The following is a 22685-nucleotide window of genomic DNA, read 5'->3' as shown; positions in this document are numbered from 1 at the left end:
AAGCCCACTGGTTTCCCAGCAGATGGCCTTCAGAAGTAGTCCCACTACCCTCAAGGGCTAATAGCCCTAGAACCTCAGGACTTCCATGAGTGGGTCCAACCCTTTTGTGAAGCCAGCCAAGTGAGCAGCCAGCCCCACATCTCCTGGTAGCAAATTCCAAAGTTGAATTAAGTGTTGCATAAATTATTCCAGGATCCAACCACATGTCACTTCCTGAGTGGTCTTCACAAGCCAGGAGAGGCATGAATCTAGCAAATAGGTGGCCATCCCAAGGGTCCTCTCAACCTCCTTAGAAGTCACAGGTCAACCTCATAAGGACATAAGCCTTGCCCTACTGGATCGGGACCTTGGCTCATCTTATCCAGCAGTCTGTTCTCACCACCAATCTGTTCTCACGCAAGCTCAAGGAAGCCCACTAGTCTCCCAGAAGATGATCTTCAGAGGCAGTCCCACCTCCACCAAGGCTAATAGCCCTGGACTTCCATGAATGGGTCCAACCCTTTTTTGAAGCCAGCCAAGCTGGTAGCCAGCCTCACATCTCATAGTGGCAAATCATAAAAATGACCCTTCTCCTGATGTCTAACCTGAAGCTCCTTCCTTGTACCTCTTCCCCGCTGGTTCTGGTCTAGCCCTTGAAAGATCTGAAGACTTCTATCATCTCTCCCTGAGTTCCACTTCTGCAAACTAAGCACACCAGATCCTTGAGCCATGCCTCCTCCTCCTGAGGGTTGTTTTCCCAGCCTACAGTGGAACCTCGAGTTATGAATTTAATCCGTTCCGTGACTCTGGTTGCAACTCGAATTGGTCGCAACACGAGGCAAATTTTCCCATAAGGTTCAATGTAATTACCGTTAATCCATTCTGGCGTGGAGGACAGGGAGGCGGCTATTGCTTGGAGGGAGAGTCAGGGGTGGGAAAATGGCCGTGGACCATGTGTCAGGGGCGGAAAATGGCCGCGGACCACACAGCAGGGCGGAAAAACGGCCATGGACCACGTGGAATGGGCGGCAGGGTGGGAAAATGGCCGCGGACCACGTGGAACGGGTGGAAAATGGCTGCGGACCACGTGGCATGGGCGGAAAAATGGCCACGGATCCGGTTCATAACTCGAGGTGGTTTGCAACACGAGGTAAATTTTTGGGGCCGGAGCTGGTTGTATCTCGAAAAATTCGTAAGGAGGGGCGTTCGTAACTAGAGGTACCACTGTATTTGGAGGGCGCCTGGTTGGGGAAGGCGGATCTGCAGTTTGCACTGCCCACCCACCCAGCCCGCCCCTGTCTTGCCTGAAGCAAACCCAAGGACAGTCTTGAACCCGCTCAGAATCCAAGTGGCTGAAGCTGCAAGAGGAGACGTTCTCCCTGTCAGATCCTTCTATTCAGCTCCACGTGGCAGCGATGTTGAATTTTGGGACAAGGACAGAACACGCTTCAGGGTGCAAGAAAGGGTCAAGGTGGGGGGGACTCTGTCAGGCCAACTTGTGTTTGCAGGGAAGAAGTTGCTGCGTTGTCCCTGCGTTTCCAGTCCTTCCCCCTACGAAGGGGGGAATCGTAGGCAGGCCATTTCACTCCTTTAAATAATATCCAGGAGGGAAATTATAAATGGCTCTCTGGTGATCTTGCAGCCGGGGGAAAAAAACATACATCTTTGGGTTTTTTTAAAAGCTAAAATATCATAGGCTTTTTGGCCCGAGAAGGGAAAAAGAAATGCTGAGGAAAAAGGAGGCTGCAGAAGATTATGAATAAATTCATTGAAAGAGGTCAAACCAGCAAATGTGCTTGATGGATGCGGGTAAAAAAATAAAAAAAATCTGATCTATTTAGTACAGCATTTAAGTAGACAGAAGGGAAAAAATGTACTTCTGCTTAAATAGTCATGCAATTCATCTCTCATTCCTTGGTATGTTTTTACACCCCCACCATCAGGTTGTCTCCTGGGGGGGTCAAAAAAGTCAAATGGTGGCCGTGACTGTGCAATCAAAGCCCTATTTCTTGTGTTGTAAAAATGGACAGGGTTTTGATCATGTGGTTATGGCCACCATTTCATTTTTTGACACCTCCCCCATACAGATGGCCCTGGCCACCATTTTCACTTGCGGGTCAACCACAAGTGGTTTCGAGCCAACCACCAGTTGTCTTCACATCTGCTGACCTTGAAATGGTAAGAATACAGGTCGGCTTTGAGTTACAACCATTCGTTTAATGACTGTTTGAAGTTATGACAGGGCTGAAAAAGTGACTTACAACTGGTCCTCGCACTTACAACCATCACAGCATCCCTGCAGTCACACGAGCAAAATTCAGGTGCTTGGCAACCGGCATGTATTTATGACTGTTACAGCATCCTGGAGTCATGTGATTGCCATTTGCAACCTTCCCAGCCGGCTTCCGACAAGCAAAGTCAATGGGGGAACCTGGATTTGCTTAATGACTGAGTGATTCGCTTAACAACTATGGCAAAAAAGGTTGTAAAATCGGGTGCGACTCACTTAATGACCGCATCGCTTAGTGACCAAAGTTCTGGTCCCAATCATGGTTGTAAGTTGAGAACTACCTGTAGACAAAAGACCTCATGAGTTGATCACTAAAAGCAGTTTGAAAAAAGAGAGTTCTACAGTGTCTTCTCCCCTGAGGTGCTGCAACTCCTCAGATACCAAAAACTTCCCTTCTCCCATTCTGTACGAAAGAGAAAGGAAATTAATCACTAAATCCCCTCCCCACAAAGTACACATTTTCAGTTTATGTTGGGTGTGCTTTCATCAGTCTCTTTCCAACTAAAAATCTCAGCAGTTGCTATGAGGGGAAGCCAGCTGACTGCAAAGGCACCATTCCTTCTGTTTCTGCTCAAAGACCACGGTCAGGGTGAATCCGACAGGATATTAGGTCTTGAGTTTTTCCACAGTGGAATCAGTCATACCATGGTGGCTTTTTGCTGTACTAGTTAGCATCTGGCTTTTGAAATGTTTGCAGGTCCTATTCAATTTTCCTGCCTCTTATTGGACCGTTTCCTTGGCAGCGTCTCTTCCCCCCATCTCCCAAGGTCTTTCCCACATCCCATTACAAGAGCTGCTCTCAAACTGGCAAGGCGTCTTCCAGGGAAGAGAGCCAGGGACCCGGAGACCCGTGTCCACGCTCCTTGGTTGGCTCCCCCGGCGCCCCTAACTGCGGATGAGCAACTCAGAAATCTCTGCTCTTCTTTTAAACCCGGCTTTGAGCAGCCAGCATGGCTCTGATCCCAGAGCGCCATCATATACTTGGAGAACTTTCCCAGCCTTACTAGTTCTTCTCTGAGTAACTTGGCAGATGGGCAGGAAGAAAACAGGACCTTTTCCGTGGTGGCCCCATCCAGGCAAAGGAACTTCACCCTGGCTGGGTGGACCAACATGTCTCACACCAACCAGTCGATGAAGACAGATGATCGGCTGATGGTTTGCTCTTCTCTGCGATCTGTGGGTGGGAAACCCCATCCAGACACGTAGGCTTTGAGAGGAAAACGTGCTTACAACTTTCTTAAAGGGCTAATTCAGTTTGACGGTTCAGACGGGGGTTCCGAGCCGTCTCCGGAAGCACCTCCCGAGTCGCGTGAGCTCTGAAGAAATATTTGCACCATCTGCCGCTCGGGTGTATCGTGATGGACGCTCCTGAGTGTGCCATGTAGACCGTTCTATTCTCGCAAGCTATTACGTGGGGGAGGTGTGATTAAGGCCTGCTGGTTTTTATTATACAGTACGTTGTGATTTCTAATCTAATACTCCCATTTATTTTTAGAACGTTGTAAGCCAATGCTTTGGGTTGAGCTGAGGTTTGCTTCCGAAGGCAGGATATCAGCCGAGGCACGTTTGAGCAGCTGCAGCAGCTGCGAGGCCTTGCCTAGTTTCCTCAGAAAGCTAAGCAGGTTCAGACTCGATTCATCCTTGGATGGGAGACCACCAGGAAACCCCAAGGCTATAGGGAAATCGGGAAAAATTGCAGAAGGAGGGAGGAGCGAATTACAGCTATGGTTGAGAAGTCCATGGCCTTGTCTGTAGAGCTACTAGACGTTCCCCTGGACTTGTAGGAGTCTCCATTATTTGGAAGAAAATTTGGGGGGAGCAGAGTGAGGGGACACTCAAGGTTAGAAGATCAGACAGTGCTTCCATATGCAGGGGGCTCAAGGTTGAGGATTGAGGGGTTTACATTTGCACTGGAGACCATCCCACAGCCCCATATTTGATATTCATCCATAACAACTCTCGCATCTTTGGGCGTATTGGGCAGATAGACTACTGCAGTGCATTCTACATGGGGCTACCCTTGAAGAGTATCCGGAAGCTTCAGCTGGTCCAGAATGCAGCCGTGTGAGCTATTTTTGGGGCCTGAAGAAGGACCCATATAATACCACTGCTCCGTGAGCTGCACTGGGTCCCAGTTTGCTTCCAGGTCCAATTCAAGGTGTTGGCTATCACCTTTAAAGCCCTACATGGCATGGGGCCAGGCTACCTGAGGGACCGCCTCTCCCCCATGAGCTCATCCCGTCCCACCCGATCCCACAGAGAGGGCATGCTCCGGACCCCCTCAGCAAAAGAACTCCGACTGGCGGGGTCCAGAAGGCGGGCCTTCTCGGCTGTGGCCCCCGCCCTTTGGAACATATTGCCCCCGGAGGTGAGGCAGGCCCCCCCACTCCCGGCCTTTCAGAGGGATCTGAAGACCTGGCTCTGCCATCTGGCCTGGGGCGAGGAGGGGGATCATCAGCTGTGGGGTTGGCTAGTCCCTTAGTGGCCTGGCGTTGCTGCCTTGAACCATCGGCCTCCTGGATTTCTTCCCTTTTATTTTCGTGAATGTATTGTTATAGGTTTTAATTGTGTATTTATTTATTGCTTTAACATGTTGTGAGCCGCCCAGAGTCCCCCATTGGGGGGAGATGGGCGGGGGACAAATTAAATAATTAAATAAATAAATATTCACACCACCCTATCTTGGCTCACGCTGGTTTAACTCTAAACTGGCTTAAGAAAATACATATACAGACACCCGTATATAAGTGTGTGCATGCGTGTGTCTCTGTGTGTGCCTATGCCAGGTTAAATTTATATATCCAGTGTAAAGCGTCAAAGGGCATCTACGTGCAAGCGTAACCACCAGTTTATTCAAAACTGGCTGGTACGTTTCAAGAGCCGAAGCGTGGCTCTGCAAAGTTTTCCTCCTTTCTGTCTCCCTGCTGAATAGGAGTCGGGCCTGTGACATTCTTGTTGCAGCCTTCAATTAATTAGGCACCAAAAAAATAAAGAAGAGAAAGAGAATAAGAAAAGAGATCTGATTTCAGGAAGAGGTATTCTACTCCCCCTGCAGATCGAGCGCTGTTTACAGGTTGGCAGGGTTTGGGTATCTACAGCTGATCACTAGGCATCTCTTTGGACTACACCCCCCATTATCCTTCCCCATTGGGCATCCCTGTTCTGTCTGCCTAAGGGAATTGGGCAGATCTGTAGCATGGCCTTGCCATGTCTTTCTGGAGTCAGCATTTATCTTCCTGGAAAATCTCTGCCCAGCCTCAAGTTTCCTGTCCTCATGGAGGTAGAGAAGGCAAGGAAGCCCATCATCCCTTTCAGAAACCAGCCTGAAGAAAGTTTATAGAGGATGGAGGCTGCAGCACCTGTGTGAGATGTTAGACAAAGCAATCGTGAAGTGATTAATAAAAGAGGCAGAGTTTGTATATGGGGGATGAAAATGAGTGTGGAGATGCTTAAGCCCGCCCACTCAGCCAAAGATGAACCAATCAGCTTCAGCAGCAGTTTCCATTCCAGAGGTGCCATTGGTTGGGGCAGAGGAGAGAGCTTAACCCCATTTCACGGTGCCCAGACAAATTGGCCGAACTATGTGGGCATTTTTTATTTTTTAATTTTATTTGACTGGCTTTCACCGATAAAGACTGCCAGATTAAACTGGGCACAACGGAGAGCAGCACAGAGGCTAATCTCGAAGAGCTAAAGAGGGCTGGACTGGATAAGTAGTTGGATAGGAGGCCACTAGGAAACCCTGAACCTGCAGACAAGAGTTGGAATGTTTAAAAAATCCCATCATAAGGTTTCTTAGCAACAATAAGTAAGAAATTGGACATCTTTTAGGATTTTCTAATTTTTTACTCCCCAGTTTCATCTGCGGCCCGGGGATTTCCTGTTAGTCTCTTGTCCAAGTGTTACCCAGTCCAAACCAGGTCACACATCCAGTCCCCTGGAGGGTTATCAAGAAATGTTTCTTAATAAAATGACAACAAATTGAGAAAGGGTTGCTTTTTAAAAGTTGGAGAGGAAGTTTGGTCTCCCTTGAGCCAGAGAGCAGATGAAACCGGACCACTGACCCTGTCAATTTGCAAATAGTAACTCTGGCAAGCCAACCCTTCAACTTATCCACCATCCCTCTTTGTGTTTCTCTCTCCCCCCCTTGGCCATAGGTCCCCCACAGTTCATCAAGCACCCCGTGGACCAGATCGGGGTGTCGGGAGGTGTGGCGTCCTTCGTGTGCCAAGCGACGGGAGACCCCAAGCCCCGCGTCACCTGGAACAAGAAGGGGAAGAAAGTGAACTCACAGCGTTTTGAGGTAAGGCATCTCCGTCTGCCTCCGAAAAGCCGGTGGGGGGAGATCCTGGGGGGGTCTACAACGGAGCAAGATTAGGGAAGCCAGTTGGTTCCCACAGCCGGCCGAGGCTCCTGGCTTGGCTGACTTTCATTTTTCCAAATGTGGTTTTAATTAAGTGAATCCCTACCCAACCACGCCACCTCCAAGAAGCTGGCTGGATGCAAAGACGATTCTGTCTTGTTGGGCCCCCCCGGAGTCATGCCTTCTGCCTGGGGGAGCAGCGTCCCTCTGGCCCCGACTTTGCTGGGATTTCACAAGGCGCTGAAGTCCTGGCTGTTTCTCCAGCTGTTTGGGTTGCGAGGTCGGGCAAGCTGGGCAGCTGATGAGGCTTTGTGATTGGGGTTTTGTGTTTTGAGCACGGGCACGGTGGGTTCTCTGCCGATGCTGTGGCTGGGGTTTTCATCCTGGTAGGCTGTCTGGAGTCACGGTTATGAGATGGGAGGCCATATAAATTATTTAAATAAATACAGGCACACGTGCACGTGCGTGTGTGCACGCACACACACAAAGACTCCTGGGAAGTTGGGCATTGCAAAGTTTGTGGGGGGTTTTATACATATGTATACACACACACATGCACTCTGTAATGATATCTGGGAGAGACCTTGGGAGAAGGGGCAAAGAGATGCTGCCAAGGGAACAGTCAGATAAGAGACAGCTTAGCCCACAGCTGGTCTTGAAGGTCCCGTCCAACCCTTCCTCTCCAGGGTCCTATGATGTTACAAGGAAATAGATTTCAGCTGGACATCCAGAGGCATTTCCTAGTGTTTAGCAAGGAAACAGAGTGCCTCACGTGGTGGTGATGTAATGGTATGTGGGAATGATTTTGGGAGACAGGGCCCAGAGATGTTGTCTAGGGAATGGTCAGATAAGAGAGGGCATAGCCCTCAGCTGCATAGTGGATGGGTCAAGAGGCTCAGAAGGGACCCTCCCTAGTTTCTCAGGCTGTACAGGAGACGGGGGCAGAAATGTACTTTCAGACTTGCAAGATTCTGTCAATGTAGCTTTACAATAAAGCAGAATTCGCTCATCTGCTTGTGGTTCCTATCTGGTTTACCCCGCAAAGCCAACATCAATCTTTCAAGTCCCAAAGTCCAATTCTTCCCCCACCACATATCCTTTACAACCTGAGAAACTAGGGAGGGTCCCTTCTTGCCCCACCCACTTTGCAGCTGCAGGCTGTGCCCTCTCTTATCTGACTGTTCTCTTGGCAGCATCTCTTTGTCCTATCTCCCAAGGTCTTTCCCACATACCATTACACACACACACACACACACACACGCGCGCGCGAAACTGGCTGGATACAAAGAGGGATGGATGGACATACACAGATACACACATGTGCACACACCCCAGACCCCTGGGAAACTGGCCAGATACATAGTGTTTTTTTATAAATGTATATAAACACACCTACACACACAGACACACACAAATCACGTACACATACACACACACACACATATACAGATACTTGGGAAGATGCGAGATGCAAATATTGTTGCTTTAATCATTTATATAGAGAGAGAAGGGCAGGAGGCATATAGGTCTACACAGGCACGCACACACACACTGCCCTACCTAGAAAGCTGGCCTGTTTATTGCAGCACTGCTTTTGAGCCTCACAAAGGTACCCATCTCTCTGGAGCACACCTAACTCGACTTCTGACAGATGGGCGTTTTGAGAGGAGCCACGCACATCCCGACAGCTATTTTGTAAACAGATCAGCCTCTCATGGCTGCATTTTGTGAGCGCACCCAGCGCATGCTGTCTAAATTCCTCTTACGCCCCCGGTGTGGAATCTTCTGCCGATTTCATATTCTCTTCCTCGGCGTTCCCATCCCCAATATTGTTCTTCCAAGGCGTGCCTCGGTATGTGATGTCTCTAAAAAGAGATTAGCGTAAGAAGTCATGCGCATTGATCAGTATAATCGCTCCGTGCGCACTTTGCCTTAAGATCTGCAGCTTTGCACTCGTGGCCCTATCTGTGCATTTCGGTACAGTATGTCCATGTTCGGGTGGATGGCCTGCCTTTTTCTACACCTCATTTTTTAAAAGGGAGAGCCACCTTGTGACATTCAGAGGAGCAAAAACCCTGCAGGACGAGCGCTTTGATTATGCGCTTATAGTTAGAATAATTAGATGACTTTACTTTAAAATGGAAACCAGTAGATTTTTTTTTTCTCATTCCCACCTTCCACTGGTCGCTGTTGCTCAATATTCCTGCCAGATAGATCCACCAGTGAGAAAAAGGCATCTCACTCAGAGCTCCGGGTCTCCTGTGTGTGATGAAAAGTGCTTTAATTTTTTTTCCTCACATCTTTTGAACACTGTCCACGTTCCTATTCCTGTGGAGAGGCTTACACTTGCCAGCAACCTTCTGTGCACTCAAGTCGCCGGAGCAAAGGATCCCATGCTTTCAGAAATGTGGTGCAGAATCAGAAAAACCAGATCAGAAACTTGCTATTAGATGGGTCTGTTTTGAATGCACAGAAGAAAGGCAAACTTAGGTATTACAGTATTTTATTCGTGGAGATCAGAGTTGGCAATCTTTGTCAGGGGGCTGTCGCACAGCAGTTGCAGACTCGCAACACGCCAGGATTGCCCTAAAAATAACACTGAACTTTAAATAGTCAAAATCTCGCTAAATCATCCCATCTCACGCACATTGAGCAGCGTAGTCCAGCATCCCTCAAGAGCGTTGGTGACTCTGCAGCACATTGAACATTTATGGGATGGTATTGCATTTTTTAAAATTAACTTTTATTTAATTGGGAGTTTCTCTTGGCACCAGAAGCCGTTGATTCATTAATGTAGGTATATAGATATTAAACAAAATGCTCCGCTTTGGGGCATCTTTGTGATTTTAATTTCACTACAGCCAGATTTCCTCTTTCCTCCAGTGCCAAAGCCAAAATTAAGGATGCCGTGCGTGACTACACGTTCACACACATACAGATCGCTTGGGGAGTGAATCTGCTCACAGAACGAGGGTGTCAGGGTTTTGCTTGTTACCCCTCCCAGGATGGTCCAGAGCGATCATTTTTACTTTGAAGAAGGAGAGAAAAAATATCACCAGTTCTGGGAATCCTTTATTTCCCTTAGAATCATAAAGCATTATGTGTTGGAAGGGATCTTGGCATCTAATCCCCCCATGTAGGCATCAATTAACCCCCAGAAGTATCCAGCCAGACACCCCCCCCCCCCCCTGTGAAAACCTGCAGCGATTGGAAATTTCACTGCTGTTTGGAGACTTCCGGGGAGAATGGAAATGTCACTGTGGTTCAAAGCAGAGAGTTTCACAGCTCGTCCCATTTGACATTTCCATCCTAGGCCCCTCGGACAAGAGATGGAAGTTGCAGCCATTGGGGAACAAGGTCGGCGATCAAAGTCAACCTCAGAATTTATCTTTTGAATCAGAGAGGATGAATTCCTGTGCTGGAGTGGGGGTTGAACTGGGTGACCTCCAAGATCCCTTCCAACCTTCCATTCTATCCTTCCAGGAATAATAACTGACCTTCCTTATTATCTTGGTGCAAAGTTAGTTTCTTGGCTGGCTGGCTGGCTGGCCTGGCTGGCCAAACACGACTCCTTGCTAGGGAGGAGCTGCTGTGTTAAGAGAACCGAAAATTGCAAGAAAAGGGGAAATGGTATCTGGCACCCACTTTGAGCTTTTGGCGTTGTGGTTTTCCCCTTTCCCTGTTTATTTTTTCAGTCTGAGTCACAGAAGAACGGGGAGAAAGGTCCACAGACGCCCGATGGGCACGCTTGAACACCCTCTCTAAATGCCTTTCTCCTCTAATTGAACCTTCTTCCTCCATCTCTCCCCAATTCAGACCATCGAATTTGATGAAGGCTCTGGAGCGGTCTTGAGGATACAGCCCCTCCGCACCCCCAGAGACGAAAACATTTACGAATGTGTCGCCCAGAATTCTGTAGCAGAAATCACCGTCAACGCCAAACTCACAGTCCTGAGAGGTAAAAACCTTGAATGTGCCTGGGGGTTTCTGCTCTGAGATTTAAAGCTCTGATGCTGAACTTCAGATTACTCCAAAATGCAATGGATTGAACTCAGTGGAGCTCCTGTCTGAAGCCAACATGGTTAGGACTGGGCTGGAGAGGTGTCCCATTTGCGTCCATTGAAAAGTAAGCCAACTGGGTAAATATTTATACTGATCGCAGTTCAGAACAGGGATTGGTGGATATGTATTCCAACGTAGATTTGTCTGCAGCTGGAGCCCACTCTAAAAGTTATTTTTGATTAAATATTTTTGATTTTCATTTTGATCCCCTCGTTCCCTTTTTTGGTCCAGGGGGAAGATGGGGAAGATAGAGTAGTAAATTTGGACCGATGAGTTTTCACCAAACTGCTACCATCAGATACTCACAAGGCGTGTCAGCCTCTATTGTCTGGCCACGGTGAAGACATTACAACAGCTGATGTCTCCAACTAATTTTAATTTAATTTTATAATTCATATTTTAAACTTCCCCCTTAGTAAATTATATCTCATTAAGTGAAATCAGATCTTTTTTTTTTCCCAATAAACTCTCATCTTGGATCGTAATAATGATTTAAAAGTTTTGGAAGGATGCCATTCAGTTCTACCCATGCTTGGGGCAGGAATTATTCTTTTTATTTATGTGTTTGTTCTCAAGTTTCTGCTGTCCTTCAGAAATTGGGGGTTTCCCTCTTAATCCCAAATGGGATTAAAGCTTCCCAGACAGATAGCTCAGCAACCTCTGTTTGAACAAGGAACAACTTGTCGCCATCTGCTTAAAAATGGTACAGGAAGGAGAAGAGGGTGTCCCGTTAGATACGGGACTGTTGAGAACTTCATGAAGCAAGATATGTAGATCTGGTCCCTCCATATCTTTTGGATGAATGTTCAAGTGGATAGGAAGTGTCACTGTCGCTTCTTGAATTTGCAGCACATCTCAGGCCATCTGTTGAGGAATTTTGCTCTTGGAGAAGCAAAATCTGTAGATCCTGTTCTACTTGCTTCCAGACTTGACTACGTGCTGACAAAGTGTCCCTTGAACATAGAGTTTCCAGCATTTGGCCTGAGCCTGGATTAGCATATTGTTTTGACCTTGATGGGGATTCTTCCTCATAAAATAGCTTCTGAAGACAGAATGGGATAAAATATGAGATAATTGTAAGGAAACACAGAACAGCATCTTCAAAACCCCGGGTCCAAAGTAAACTGAAGACCAGGAGTAGATGTCACAGTACCCTGGACACCTCTCTTCATACCCTCCATGCTCCTTTCCCCTCTGACTTGTCCAAAGGTGGTTTTAAAGAATCACAGGGTTGGAGGGGACCCTGGACGTCATAGAATCATAGACTCCTAGGGTTGGAGGGCACCTTGGAGGTCATAGAATCATAGACTCCTAGGGGTGGAAGGGATCTTGGAGGTCATAGAATCATAGACTCCTAAGGTTGGAAGGGACCTTGGAGGTCATAGAATCATAGACTCCTAAGGTTGGAAGGGACCTTGGAGGTCTTCTAGTCCAACCTCCTGACCTAGGCAGGAATCCTCAGTCCATCCCAGACAAATGGCTATTCAACCTTGGCTTGAAAACCTGGAGTGATGTTTAATAAAAACTGATGAAATAGGAGACTGTCAAGCTAAGAGAGCCGTAGCCTCTGGTTTCCTACCTACTTACAAACATGCTTTTGGGGCCCACCAATGTCTCTGTTGGGGGGGGAGTAGAAAGCTTCCTAGGGGGCTACTTCTGGTAAACAGGTGTTTTGTGTCTAGCTGGACCAACAGGCAGCCATTTTGCAAAGAGGTGATTCTCTCATGGGCACCATTTTTTGGGTACCGCTCCTACCCACTCTCACACTTCCAGACATGCCCTTGATTGGCGCCACTGATCCAACAAGGGGGTCCTCAGCAAAGGAACTATGGAGGGCTTGATGTAAAAACCATGCATCCTCTTCACGCTTGCAATGGAGAGTGTCAACTGGCCCGCCTTCCCTCTTCCAGGATCTTCCCTTCCATCCTACCTGAGTGTATCGGGGTTGCCTGCCCGCTGAGCCTGTCAGTCCTGCCAGCTCTGTCCTGCCCCCCCCCCCGCCCCCCTCCTCCTCCTCCTCTGCCACCAGGACTCTTTGCACTCTTACCAGGGCAGGGGTGTAAAAACAGGGTGGGCTTCGATCACGTGATCACAGCTGTTATCTTGACTTTCTCGACTCCTTTCCACGGACGCCCCTGCTTTATGCAAAAATCTAGTGTGCGTGTTGCTGCTTCCCACTTGTGCACAGAAGGTGCCATCAGGCTATGTAAAGATCTGTATTTGTGGAAGGATTTCAGTCTTGGAACCGCAGCGTCATTGCTCTCACACGTTGCCTGTACCTCCAACCACCTCCTACACCTGAAGTTCCAGCTCACTGTTCTTCCTGGTTACCCGAGTTCAACTCTCATCTCATACGGCAGAAGGAGAACACTGCAGAAATAGTTTGAGCAAAATCCCAGGTTTGTCCTGAGACACTTGGGGGTTTTGTCCATACGGTCATCAGGGAAAGGACCTGAGGGATGTCCGAGGCTCGACTCCGTCCCTCCTTTCTCCGTACAATTAAAAAATGAGCTGTTGAAAGTGAGCAGTCCATTCTGAGACTCGTAAAACAAATAGGCACACTTCGGTTCAATTTCAGGGAACCAGAATTCCCTGGCACATCATTCCAAACAACTTTCGGGGTGGGGGAATGAGGGTCCCTCAGTCCCCTCCCCCATTTTCTACTCCGTTCCTAGTAAACGGAGGCTGCAAATGTCAGCCCTTCAAAGTAGACCAGACTAGGAAACCAAAGTCATACAGGCCAATACTACTTTTATTACAGTTAGTCCTCACTTACCAACTGCCTTGTTTAGCAACCATTCAGAGTTACAAGAGTATAAAAAAAAAAATAGCAACCAGTCCTCACATTTACAGCCATTGCAGCATTCCATGGTCACATGATCGCCATTTGCGACCTTCACAGCCGGCTTCCCACAAGCAAAGTCCATGAGGATGTCGACAAGAAATCACAAGTTGCAGTCACATGATGTTTTGCTTAATGACTGCAGTGCTTCAACGACCGAAGCAGAAGTGAGGTTGTATGTCCATCGCAGTCACGTGATGTTTTGCTTAGCGACTGCATCGCTTAGCGATGGAGTTGCCGGTCCCAATTATGGTCCCTAAGCGAGGGCTACCTGTATAAGAGATGTAGTAACAGAATCTTGCAAGTCTGAATGTGCTCCCCCCCCCACCACTTTATCTTCATGAGAACCAGAGAGGGTCTTGTCTGAGATATTTTCTCAGTTTACAGCTCTGCCCCGGACTCGTATTTCTTTTATCTGACCATTGTCTTGTTTGCGGCTCTTCCTCCTGTCCCTCGAGGTTATTCCTTCTGTCCATCCCATCGAGAAAGAACAGAACACCGGGCGCAATCAGAAAAGCAATTGCAGCTGAGTAAACCAAGCGGGTGTGCTTCGGATGAATCAAATGGCGCAGGGAACCAGGAGCTTCCTAAACAGATATATTGATGCAGAAGTAGAGACGGAGATGAAAACAGAGAAGGGGTTTTTTTTAGCCCCCCGCCCCCCCCGTGCTCATGATAACTATGCTTTGACAGGCCCTCCGTAGGAACCGAAGCCATCCAGAAGCGCAGATGGTGCTCCTGGCCTATCCGCAGAGGGATCCCGGCGAGCGCTGAGTGCTCAGTTGTTGCCGCTCCGCTGGTGTTGGCAAACAGGCAAGTGTCAGCCAAGGAGGGACTGGTTGACAAGAGGAAGCCACCCCGACCAGCTGCCACACTCATTATGCGGCGATGCTGCGCTGTCGCGCTCGGTTTCTTCCCGACACCCACGCTGGGGTCTCAAGGCCTCATTAAGTGGCATGTTAATTGCCGTGGCTTTCTGTTTAGCAAATAAGGTTGCCGCTCACCCAGGGCGAGACGGGACAGAGAAGGATTTGGACCTCCTGGCCCACTGCCAAGACCGAAGGAAGAGCAACAGGAGGTGGCGTTCAAATCCTTACCAGCCGACATTCAGCATTAGCGAAGCTTGGAGCAAACCACATGGCGGGGAGGTGGTGGCGGCAGCAGGCGTTGCCACAGAGAAGGCATTAGAGTGGAAATTGCAGCCAGTCCTAACCCTGGCATCCTCTGTGGGCACTGGCACTTGAATTTCCAGACCTTCCAACAACATCAAGCCAAGGAGAGCAGCTACATTGCCCCTTTCATGTGTCCACTGAAGTTGTTATTATTACAGGTCATCCTCACTTAAGGATGGTAATTGGGACTGGAAGCACAACATCACATAACCAGGCCACTTAGCGATGGCAGTTCTGGCACTTCCCATTGCTGTCATTAAGCGAATCCCACACCGTTGTTAAGCATGGCATCACATGGTTGCCATTTGCGACCTCCTGCCAGCTTCCCCACTGACTTTGCTTGTTGGAAGCTGGCGGAGAAGTTTACAAATGGCAGTCGTGTGATTGCGGCCGTTGCAATGGCGAGCTGGTTGCCGAGTGCCCAGATAGCGATCACAGGGCCAAGGAACACTGCAACCGATGTAAGTACGAGGACTGGTCCTAAGTACCCCTCGTTCAGTGCTGTCATAACTTCAAACGGTTGCTGAACGAGTGGTCCTTCAATGAGGACTAGCTGTATTATTTAAAGTTGTACGCTGCCCAACTCACAGCAACTTAATAATGCAATCGCAGCACATGATTTCATGCCATCTTTGCTTTGGCGGGTCTCTTTCTGAAATCACGCTCCTCTGGAGACACGGGGGGGTGTAGGTGGCTGTTTTGTCTTGCATTACTGTCAATATTGTGTGTGCAGATCATAGCAGGGTCTTTCTTGAGTGTTTTCCAGCTGACTGGGAAAGACCCACGATTGAACCTGAGTCTGCCAGAACAGACAGCTGCTCTGTAATTGAGTAATGGCCCTTCTCAGAATGATAAACTTAGGTTCCCTTCCCGATGGCTGTGAATAAATGGCCTTATTTAAAAAGAAACATAAGGAGCCGCCATAGAAGCCACGTACCGCATCACATCAATTGATCAATGGAGTTCTGTCTTACTGTGCTGGCTGTTAGAGGCTGGCCAGGGTTCCAGGGAAGAGGGTCCCCCCCCCCCCCCCCGCTTACCTGAAAAAGCCAAGACTGAAATGATTAGATTTGCATTTCACTCGGTGCAAATTTCTCACTAATAGAAGAAAGTATGTGTAGCTTGGGGTTGAACTGTGGAGTCCTTGGGCTTCTCTGAGCTTGGTTGTTTTCTTGCAAATGTTTCGTTACCCGGCTAGGTAACGTCTTCAGCACTGAAGACGTTACCTAGCCGGGTAACGAAACATTTGCAAGAAAACAACCAAGCTCAGAGAAGCCCAAGGACTCCGCAAATTTCTCTCCGGCTTGCAGGGCACATTGCCGCTACTGTATGTCTCTTGTCGCAGGTAGGATCCCCCGATGCTCAGTTCACTATGGCACATTCAATAGAAGTTGCAAAGTACTGAGAATTTGTTACCGGCCCCCTTCAGATCTTACTGGACGACCATTCCTATCATCTTCGTCCACAGGAGACCAACGCACAGCCCTGCATTTCTGCAAGGCACCGGCTTTGGGAAGCCTGCTTTGTCCCATTAAAAAATCCTTCCTTCTTGGTCCCGTCTATCCCACTGCCTCCACCCCTTCATTAAGGAGCTTCTGTGGGCGCCTTTGAATTTCAGCAATGCTGCGCATTTTCCATCAGGGCCTGCTCTCGCCATCCCCGAAGATAAAGTTACCCTTCCCACCTTTGTTCAGCTTTGGAGCTGTAAAGATTGACTTCTCCTTTCCAATTCTGGGCACCTTTGTAACCGCTGCAAGAATAAAAAGGACAAAGGATGAATCCGTGAAGCTCTCCGGTCCAGGAAGAGCAAATAACCAATCCAGCATTCCTCCTGCCTGTTCTTTTCCTTTGTAACTGTGGGCATGCCCCCCCATCTCCCTGCCACTTTGGTACCCATGCTGAAAAGCAAAGGATTTCGGCAACAAGCAGGTAGATTTAGGAGGCTAATTTTGGACCCAGCTAGCCTTGATCTTTGCACTCTGCAAAACTCTGGGAAGTATGCACCTCTTAGAGTTGCTAAGGCTGAGAAACACTGATCTAGATCTTAAATGAATAGACTTCTATTCAGAAGACTTCTTTTAGCCCCCCAGTAGTCTTCTCCAAATCCTTTGTAAGGAGAGAAGAGGCATTTCTGCCTGGCACCATTTCCATTCTCCACGTCCGCAAAAGGAATTAGGAGCTTCCACAAAAGTTTCTGCCTTTTTAAAAAATCCGTTAGCGGGAAAAGGTGCTACCAGACCAGTCTAGACAAACACGGCTTTCTCCCCCAGTTCTGCAGAATTGAAAAGACCAGCTGACCGACTCTTGATGACCTCAGCAGAGTAAGGATGGAACGAGCCAATCAGGGCTCTCCCTCCGGCTGACCTGGAGGGGCTTCAGAGAAGGTCACCTGATTAGTGCCCCCTCCAGGCCACTGTCCTTCCCCATGCAAGAAAAATTCCTGCTTCTTCGCTCCCAGTAAAAGAAAAAGGGAATAAACAGCTTGCGTCCACCCACGTCCTCACCCCATGTCTGAATCTGGTTGTTTCGGTCGTTTTCTTCAATAATCTCAAAGTTGTTTTTTAAAAAAACAAAGAAAGTGGGGGGGAATGAAACAGTCATTAAAAAAAAGGAAAGGAAAGAGGGGGAAATGAGAAGAAAGGAAAGGAAAGAGGGGAAAAAAGAGAAAAAATAAAGGAAAGGGGAAAAGAAGAAAAAAGGAAAAGGAAAGGGAAAATCAGAGAAAAAAGAAAGAGGGAAAGAAGAAAAAAGGGAAAGGGAAAGAAGGGAAAAAGGAAAGGAAAGAGGGAAAGAGAAAGGAAATGGAAGAAAGGAAAAACAAAGAAGGAGAGGAAAGGGGAAAGAAAAAAAAGGAAGGGGAAAAGCTCAGCTCTCTGTTCTTTGTTCTGTTCCACAAAAAAAGGCAAAATATTTTTGAAAGGTCTCAAAGTTGGACAGGGAGGCCAACCCACTTGTCTGCCAAGCCTTTGTGCTTTTATGCCTTAATCAAATGTGTGGATCTCAACCGCTTACGAAAGCTGTATATCAGGGTTCCTCAACCTTGGCGACTTGAAGAGGTGTGGACTTCAACTCCCAGAATTCCCCATGGCTGGCTGGGGAATTCTGGGAGTTGAAGTCCACACCTCTTCAAGTTGCTAAGGCTGAGAAACCCTGGTCTAGAGAACTGAAGTTGTGACCAAAAATGCTGAATCAAATTAGTCCCTGTGTGTTTATTTAACTTATGTATTTATATTTCAAATTTGTCACCGCCCACCTCACTGCAGAGCAACTTTGGGCGGTTTACAGTAAAAAGAATAAATATTCATTAAAATACATTAAAATGCAACATGATCTCTTTATAAAAAAATAAATAGCTTCCAAGGAACTCATGTTAACTAGAAGTTATTAGACTCAGGGAGTGTCTTCAAGGTGCCAGCCACCCCCAGGTTGGTTGCCCCTCTTCTCGCCCCACACGAGTTGGCAAAGCTAGGTCTTCACCCCTTTCTGGAAGGCCAGGAGAGTGGCGGCCTTTAGTATTAGTATTACTATTGCAAAAGAGATCTTCTGTTTTACCTTTTCTCCTTTATTTTTAAATTTGTTTTTTTAATCTTTAATTTTATCTGTTATGGTTAATTCCATGGAATTTGATTTGGTCTTATCTTTTATTTATTTGATCTTTAATTGTACTTTATCGGATGTTACTTTATCTCATTTTATTTTTGCCGCTTTGCCAAGGAAGAAGTAAATTCCGTAACGAAATCCAGGGAAGCACTGAGATCACTCGGTGGATGGCATCTTTTTTTTTCCCCAACACTTAAAAAAAAACACATCAGAGCAGTAAAAAGACAGTCCTGCCCCATCTTCTTAGGAGGACCATCTGATCACGCAGTGTTGAAGTAGGTGGACACTCAGACCATCATTCTAAGAAGCAAGAAAAATACGGGAGATCCCAGGGGTCACCTTATTGTTTTGATGTCTCTGTTGGGGGAAACTCTTAAAAAAAACCTTTGCACGTATGCACAGTGCATAAATGACCGACTGTTAGCCTTGCAAGGTAGTTCAGATCATGAAACAGCCACATCAGGGATTCCATGAATGCAGCTTTATTGTCGTAGGGGAGAATAACAGGATCTTGAAAGCTGCTTCAAGTTTCTCTCTGTCCCATCTGATACGAAAGAAAATCAAGGCGGGGTTATCTTGAGTTCCTTTCTCACATTTCTCTCCTTCTCTTGACTGAATCATCTTTTCTCAGAGTCTACTCTTAGTGCCTCATTCATTCCTTCTCTGTCCCCAAGGTCAGATCTACACTCATTCCTGTCTCCTGAGTTGCTCATCATGCATGAGCCATTGGAGCTCGGTGGGACTTCAATGGTCAGAGGCAGACCATCTGGGGACACAGAAGAGAGTTGGTGAATCCCCTTCACACCCAGCATAGAGGCAACTGATGGCCACTGCAGGAAGAGAATGCTGGGCTAGATAAACACAGGGGTGGAGAACCCTATGATTGTTCAGACATTCAGAGAATGATAGGGTCAGAAGGGACCTTGGAGGTCATCTAGTCCAAGCCCTTGACCAGGGCAGGAATCCTCAGAGCATCCCAGATAAATGGCTACCCCACCTTGGGTTGAAAAGCTCCAAGGATGGAGCTCCCATGACTTCAAGAGGCAGGCTGTTCCCCTGCTTGATGTTTCTTGCAGTCAGGAAATGCCTCCTGATTTCAAGGTTGGATCTCAAAGCTTCCGTGCATTGGTTCTTGACCTACTCTTGGGCACCACTGAGAATATAACCACCCCCTCTTCCCTTCCACAGCCTTTCAAGGCCTAGAAGATCATGTCTCCCCTTCGCCTTCTCTTCTTTAGGCTAAACAGATCCAATTGCTCTTCATAGGATTTTGCCCGCAGGCCCCTCAACACCTTGGTGGTTCTTCTCAATGCTCTTTCCCATTGCTCAGCATCCTTCTTGGATTGGGTTCTTATGAGCTTCCTGGAGGCCTCTGGCATTGGACTAGAAGGGTAGGGTTGGGAGGGATCTTGGAGGTCATTTAGTCCAGCCCCTTGCCTGGTGCAGGAATCCTCAGACCACCCCAGACAAATGGATATCCCACCTTGGCTTGAAAACCTCCACGGATGGAGCCCCCATGACTCCAGGAGGCCTACTGGTCCTCTGTTTCATAGCTCTCACAATCAGGAAGTTCCTCCATAGTTCAAGTTCTCTCCTCCACCCATTCCTGGACTCCAGCTCCCATCAGGTTTAGCTAATGGGCTTTGTTGGCTGACAAGAGCTCCTTTCACAGAGAGCTCCACCAGTTGCTTCCAAGGAAGCCCACCTGTTCCACTTTTTGGTTAGCGTGGATAGTCCACGACACTTGGCCATGTTTGCAAGGGAGGCAACAGAGCACCCTTCTCTTGGGCCACTTGAATAATTGGGCCTTGTCCCCCTTGGGGAAGTGCGTTCCCCCGCCGATCACATCTCGAATCTGATTGTGCCTCCAGCCACGGTTGTTTTAATTAAACTCGGAGGAGTTTTTGCACAATGTGGTGCAAGATTAACATTTTTGTTTAATTAGAAACACTTGGTAATAATGGTGGTTGTAAGCCTTCCCAAACACTGCCCACCTCTCCTTCCCTCCCCACTCTCTGGCACGCATAATGTACACCCTGCCTGTCGGGAGCACTCCTCCATCCCATGGCAGATTAATTAGTTTGTGAAATTAAGCAGAGCCAGCTGGGGCCAGGAAGAGGTGGCTTCGCTGGGAACGAAGGCCGATGGAAGCTCCGGAGCACGACGTCACCGCCAGCCAATGGGAGGCGAGGCATTGTTTTTCCGCCTGCAATGCTATGAGCAGCTCTTGCGGGGGGGCGGCGCCCATCAAAGAGATGCTTAGCAAGTTGTGAATGGCGTGGAAGGAGAGCACGATTGCCCTCGCTCCCTCTGGGCTGCCCTGTTCGAACCCTGGGCGTGTTAAATCCATGCAGGCGCTATCCATGGGGTTTTGAAAGGGGGTCCCACGCCTGAGTGCTAAGATGCAGGTGGAGTTTTGTGGGTCACGAAAGAAAAAATGCCCCTGCAGGATCAGGTTTGGGGTCCCACCACATTGGGCAGTGGTGCAACAGGTGCTTTTAGCATGCTTGCAAAAAGAAGGTGGGGGGCTCAATTAATTAATTTACTGCCTGGGTCAGCTATGGAACCTGCCTTACTTTCTCAAGCTCAAGACAGCAGACACAGCGCCCCTCCCTCCAGTTTTTCCCCACAGCAGTCCTGTGAGGTAGGCTGGACTGGGAGAGAGTAGCTGGCCCAAAGTCAGCCAGTGACCTTCCATGGCTGAAGATGGATGTGAACCTGGGAAGCCCCAATCCCAGGCTGACACCCTCTTCCGTCCATACCATCCTGGTTCAAGAGACCTGCTTGCTGCAATTCTAAATTTGAAATATAAGTCGGTATCTAAAGCTGAAATATAAATAAATACATACATACATACATTCGGAGGTCGCTGACAGGCATTGAGAGTCATAACCCCGGGCGACCTCATCGTCCAACAATTTGTCCGCTCCCCTCCTTTAAAACTGTCCACATTGGTGGTCATCAGCTGAATTCCACTGTTTAATTCTTCAGGGGATGAGATGCAGTTCATTTAATTAGTCTTGAATCTCACCACATTTGCTCTGAATGGCTGATCTCGAATTTGGACTTTCGGAGAGGTGGAGGAAAAGTTACCGCGATCCTTGGCCATCGGGGTGGGTGGGTGGGAAGCAAATCACAACGTGAGTGCAAAGTCCCACTGGGACTCCGTGTAATGGCAGTGCACAGCAGTGTCCTTGGCATCAAAGTAGGTGATCTCGATCCACATTTTATGTGCCCAATTTTTATAGCTTTCTATTATGTCCTCCCTGTAAGTTCCAAAGAGGGAAATCAAAATATTTTTTTAATTTCTGCAAGTAGGCTTTTGCAAAAACAAGAGTCCTGGGGCTGGATCAGGCCAGGGGCCCATCTAATCCCACAGAATTTGGTCAGAAGGGTCTGAGAAGTTCACAAGAAGAATGGAAGGTCACCCAAGACCTCCTCGGTGCTTTCACCAATTAGTTGCAGATCTTCCAGCTCTTCATGTTAACATCTGTTTAATCTGTACCATTTGTGGCCTCCAGTTTAGACACCATTTTAAAAAGGGGAGGTGGTCCAAAAAAAAAATTAGAGGAGGACTGATCTGTCCACAACTATTCATCACTAACTATGGCCTCTAAATATGGCAGTCTGCCATGTGCTACCAGACCCTAGAGGCAGAGCGTTGCCAACATACAGTCCATGGGAGCAGCTCAATGAAAATTTTCAGTTCCTTTTTGGCTCCAGCATCTGACTTTCCATGATATCCCTCTTCTAAACAAGGAGTTTCTATTTTTAGCTATCTTGGTTTCTTAAATGGACTTTCTCGTGAAAACCTGTTATATTATTTTATTGGGTATTTATTGTCTTTTTCAAAATATGGATGTATCTTTTTTTAAAACACTATTTTTAGGCATGGAGCTTTGAAGCAGCCTTTGAGAAGAAGAGCAGAACCCTCTTCATCGTCATCTCTGATGATGATGATGATGATGATAATAATAATAGCTGTTGAGATATAATGCCTGCTCCATAATAATCCTGTTTACAGTGGAGAGCTATGTATTCCATAATCTTAAAGTGTTTTTGTCATGCAAGCTAATACAGGTAGTCCTCACTTAACGACCATTTAGCGACCAATTGAAGTTATGATGGCGCTTAAAAAAACTGTTTACAACTGGTCCTTGTACTTACGACCGTTGCAGCACCCCCGCAGTCATGTGATTGCAATCTGGGCGCTTGGCAACCAGCATGTACAGTATTTACAATGGGTGCAGCATCCCAAGGTCAAGTGCTCACCATTTGCAATCTTCCCAGCCAGTTTCCAACAAGCAAAATCAGTGGGGAACTGTGTAATTCGCTTAATGACCACATGATTCGCTTAATGACCACCACAAAAATGTC

The 22685-nt window shown here is 47.7% G+C and overlaps 1 protein-coding gene across 7 annotated transcripts in view; it reads left to right on the top strand.

Annotated features, from left to right (window-relative positions):
• The window catches only part of PTPRS (protein tyrosine phosphatase receptor type S), a 220860-nt gene that overhangs the window by 77038 nt on the left and 121137 nt on the right, over positions 1-22685 (top strand). For all 7 annotated transcript variants that reach the window (XM_088149347.1, XM_088149346.1, XM_088149345.1 and 4 more), the window contains exons 3-4: positions 6427-6572; positions 10449-10590. In XM_088149347.1, the coding sequence (XP_088005473.1) occupies positions 6427-6572; positions 10449-10590 (288 nt within the window). The remainder of the gene's footprint in view (positions 1-6426; positions 6573-10448; positions 10591-22685) is intronic.

This window comes from Python bivittatus, unplaced genomic scaffold (assembly GCF_059951505.1).
Source record: "Python bivittatus isolate LINGU-HERP-01145 unplaced genomic scaffold, Pbiv_v1 ctg000580_np1212, whole genome shotgun sequence".
Classification (NCBI taxonomy): domain Eukaryota; kingdom Metazoa; phylum Chordata; class Lepidosauria; order Squamata; family Pythonidae; genus Python; species Python bivittatus.
The sequence above is the reverse complement of the archived record's forward strand: the minus strand, read 5'-3'. Positions and strand labels throughout refer to the sequence as shown.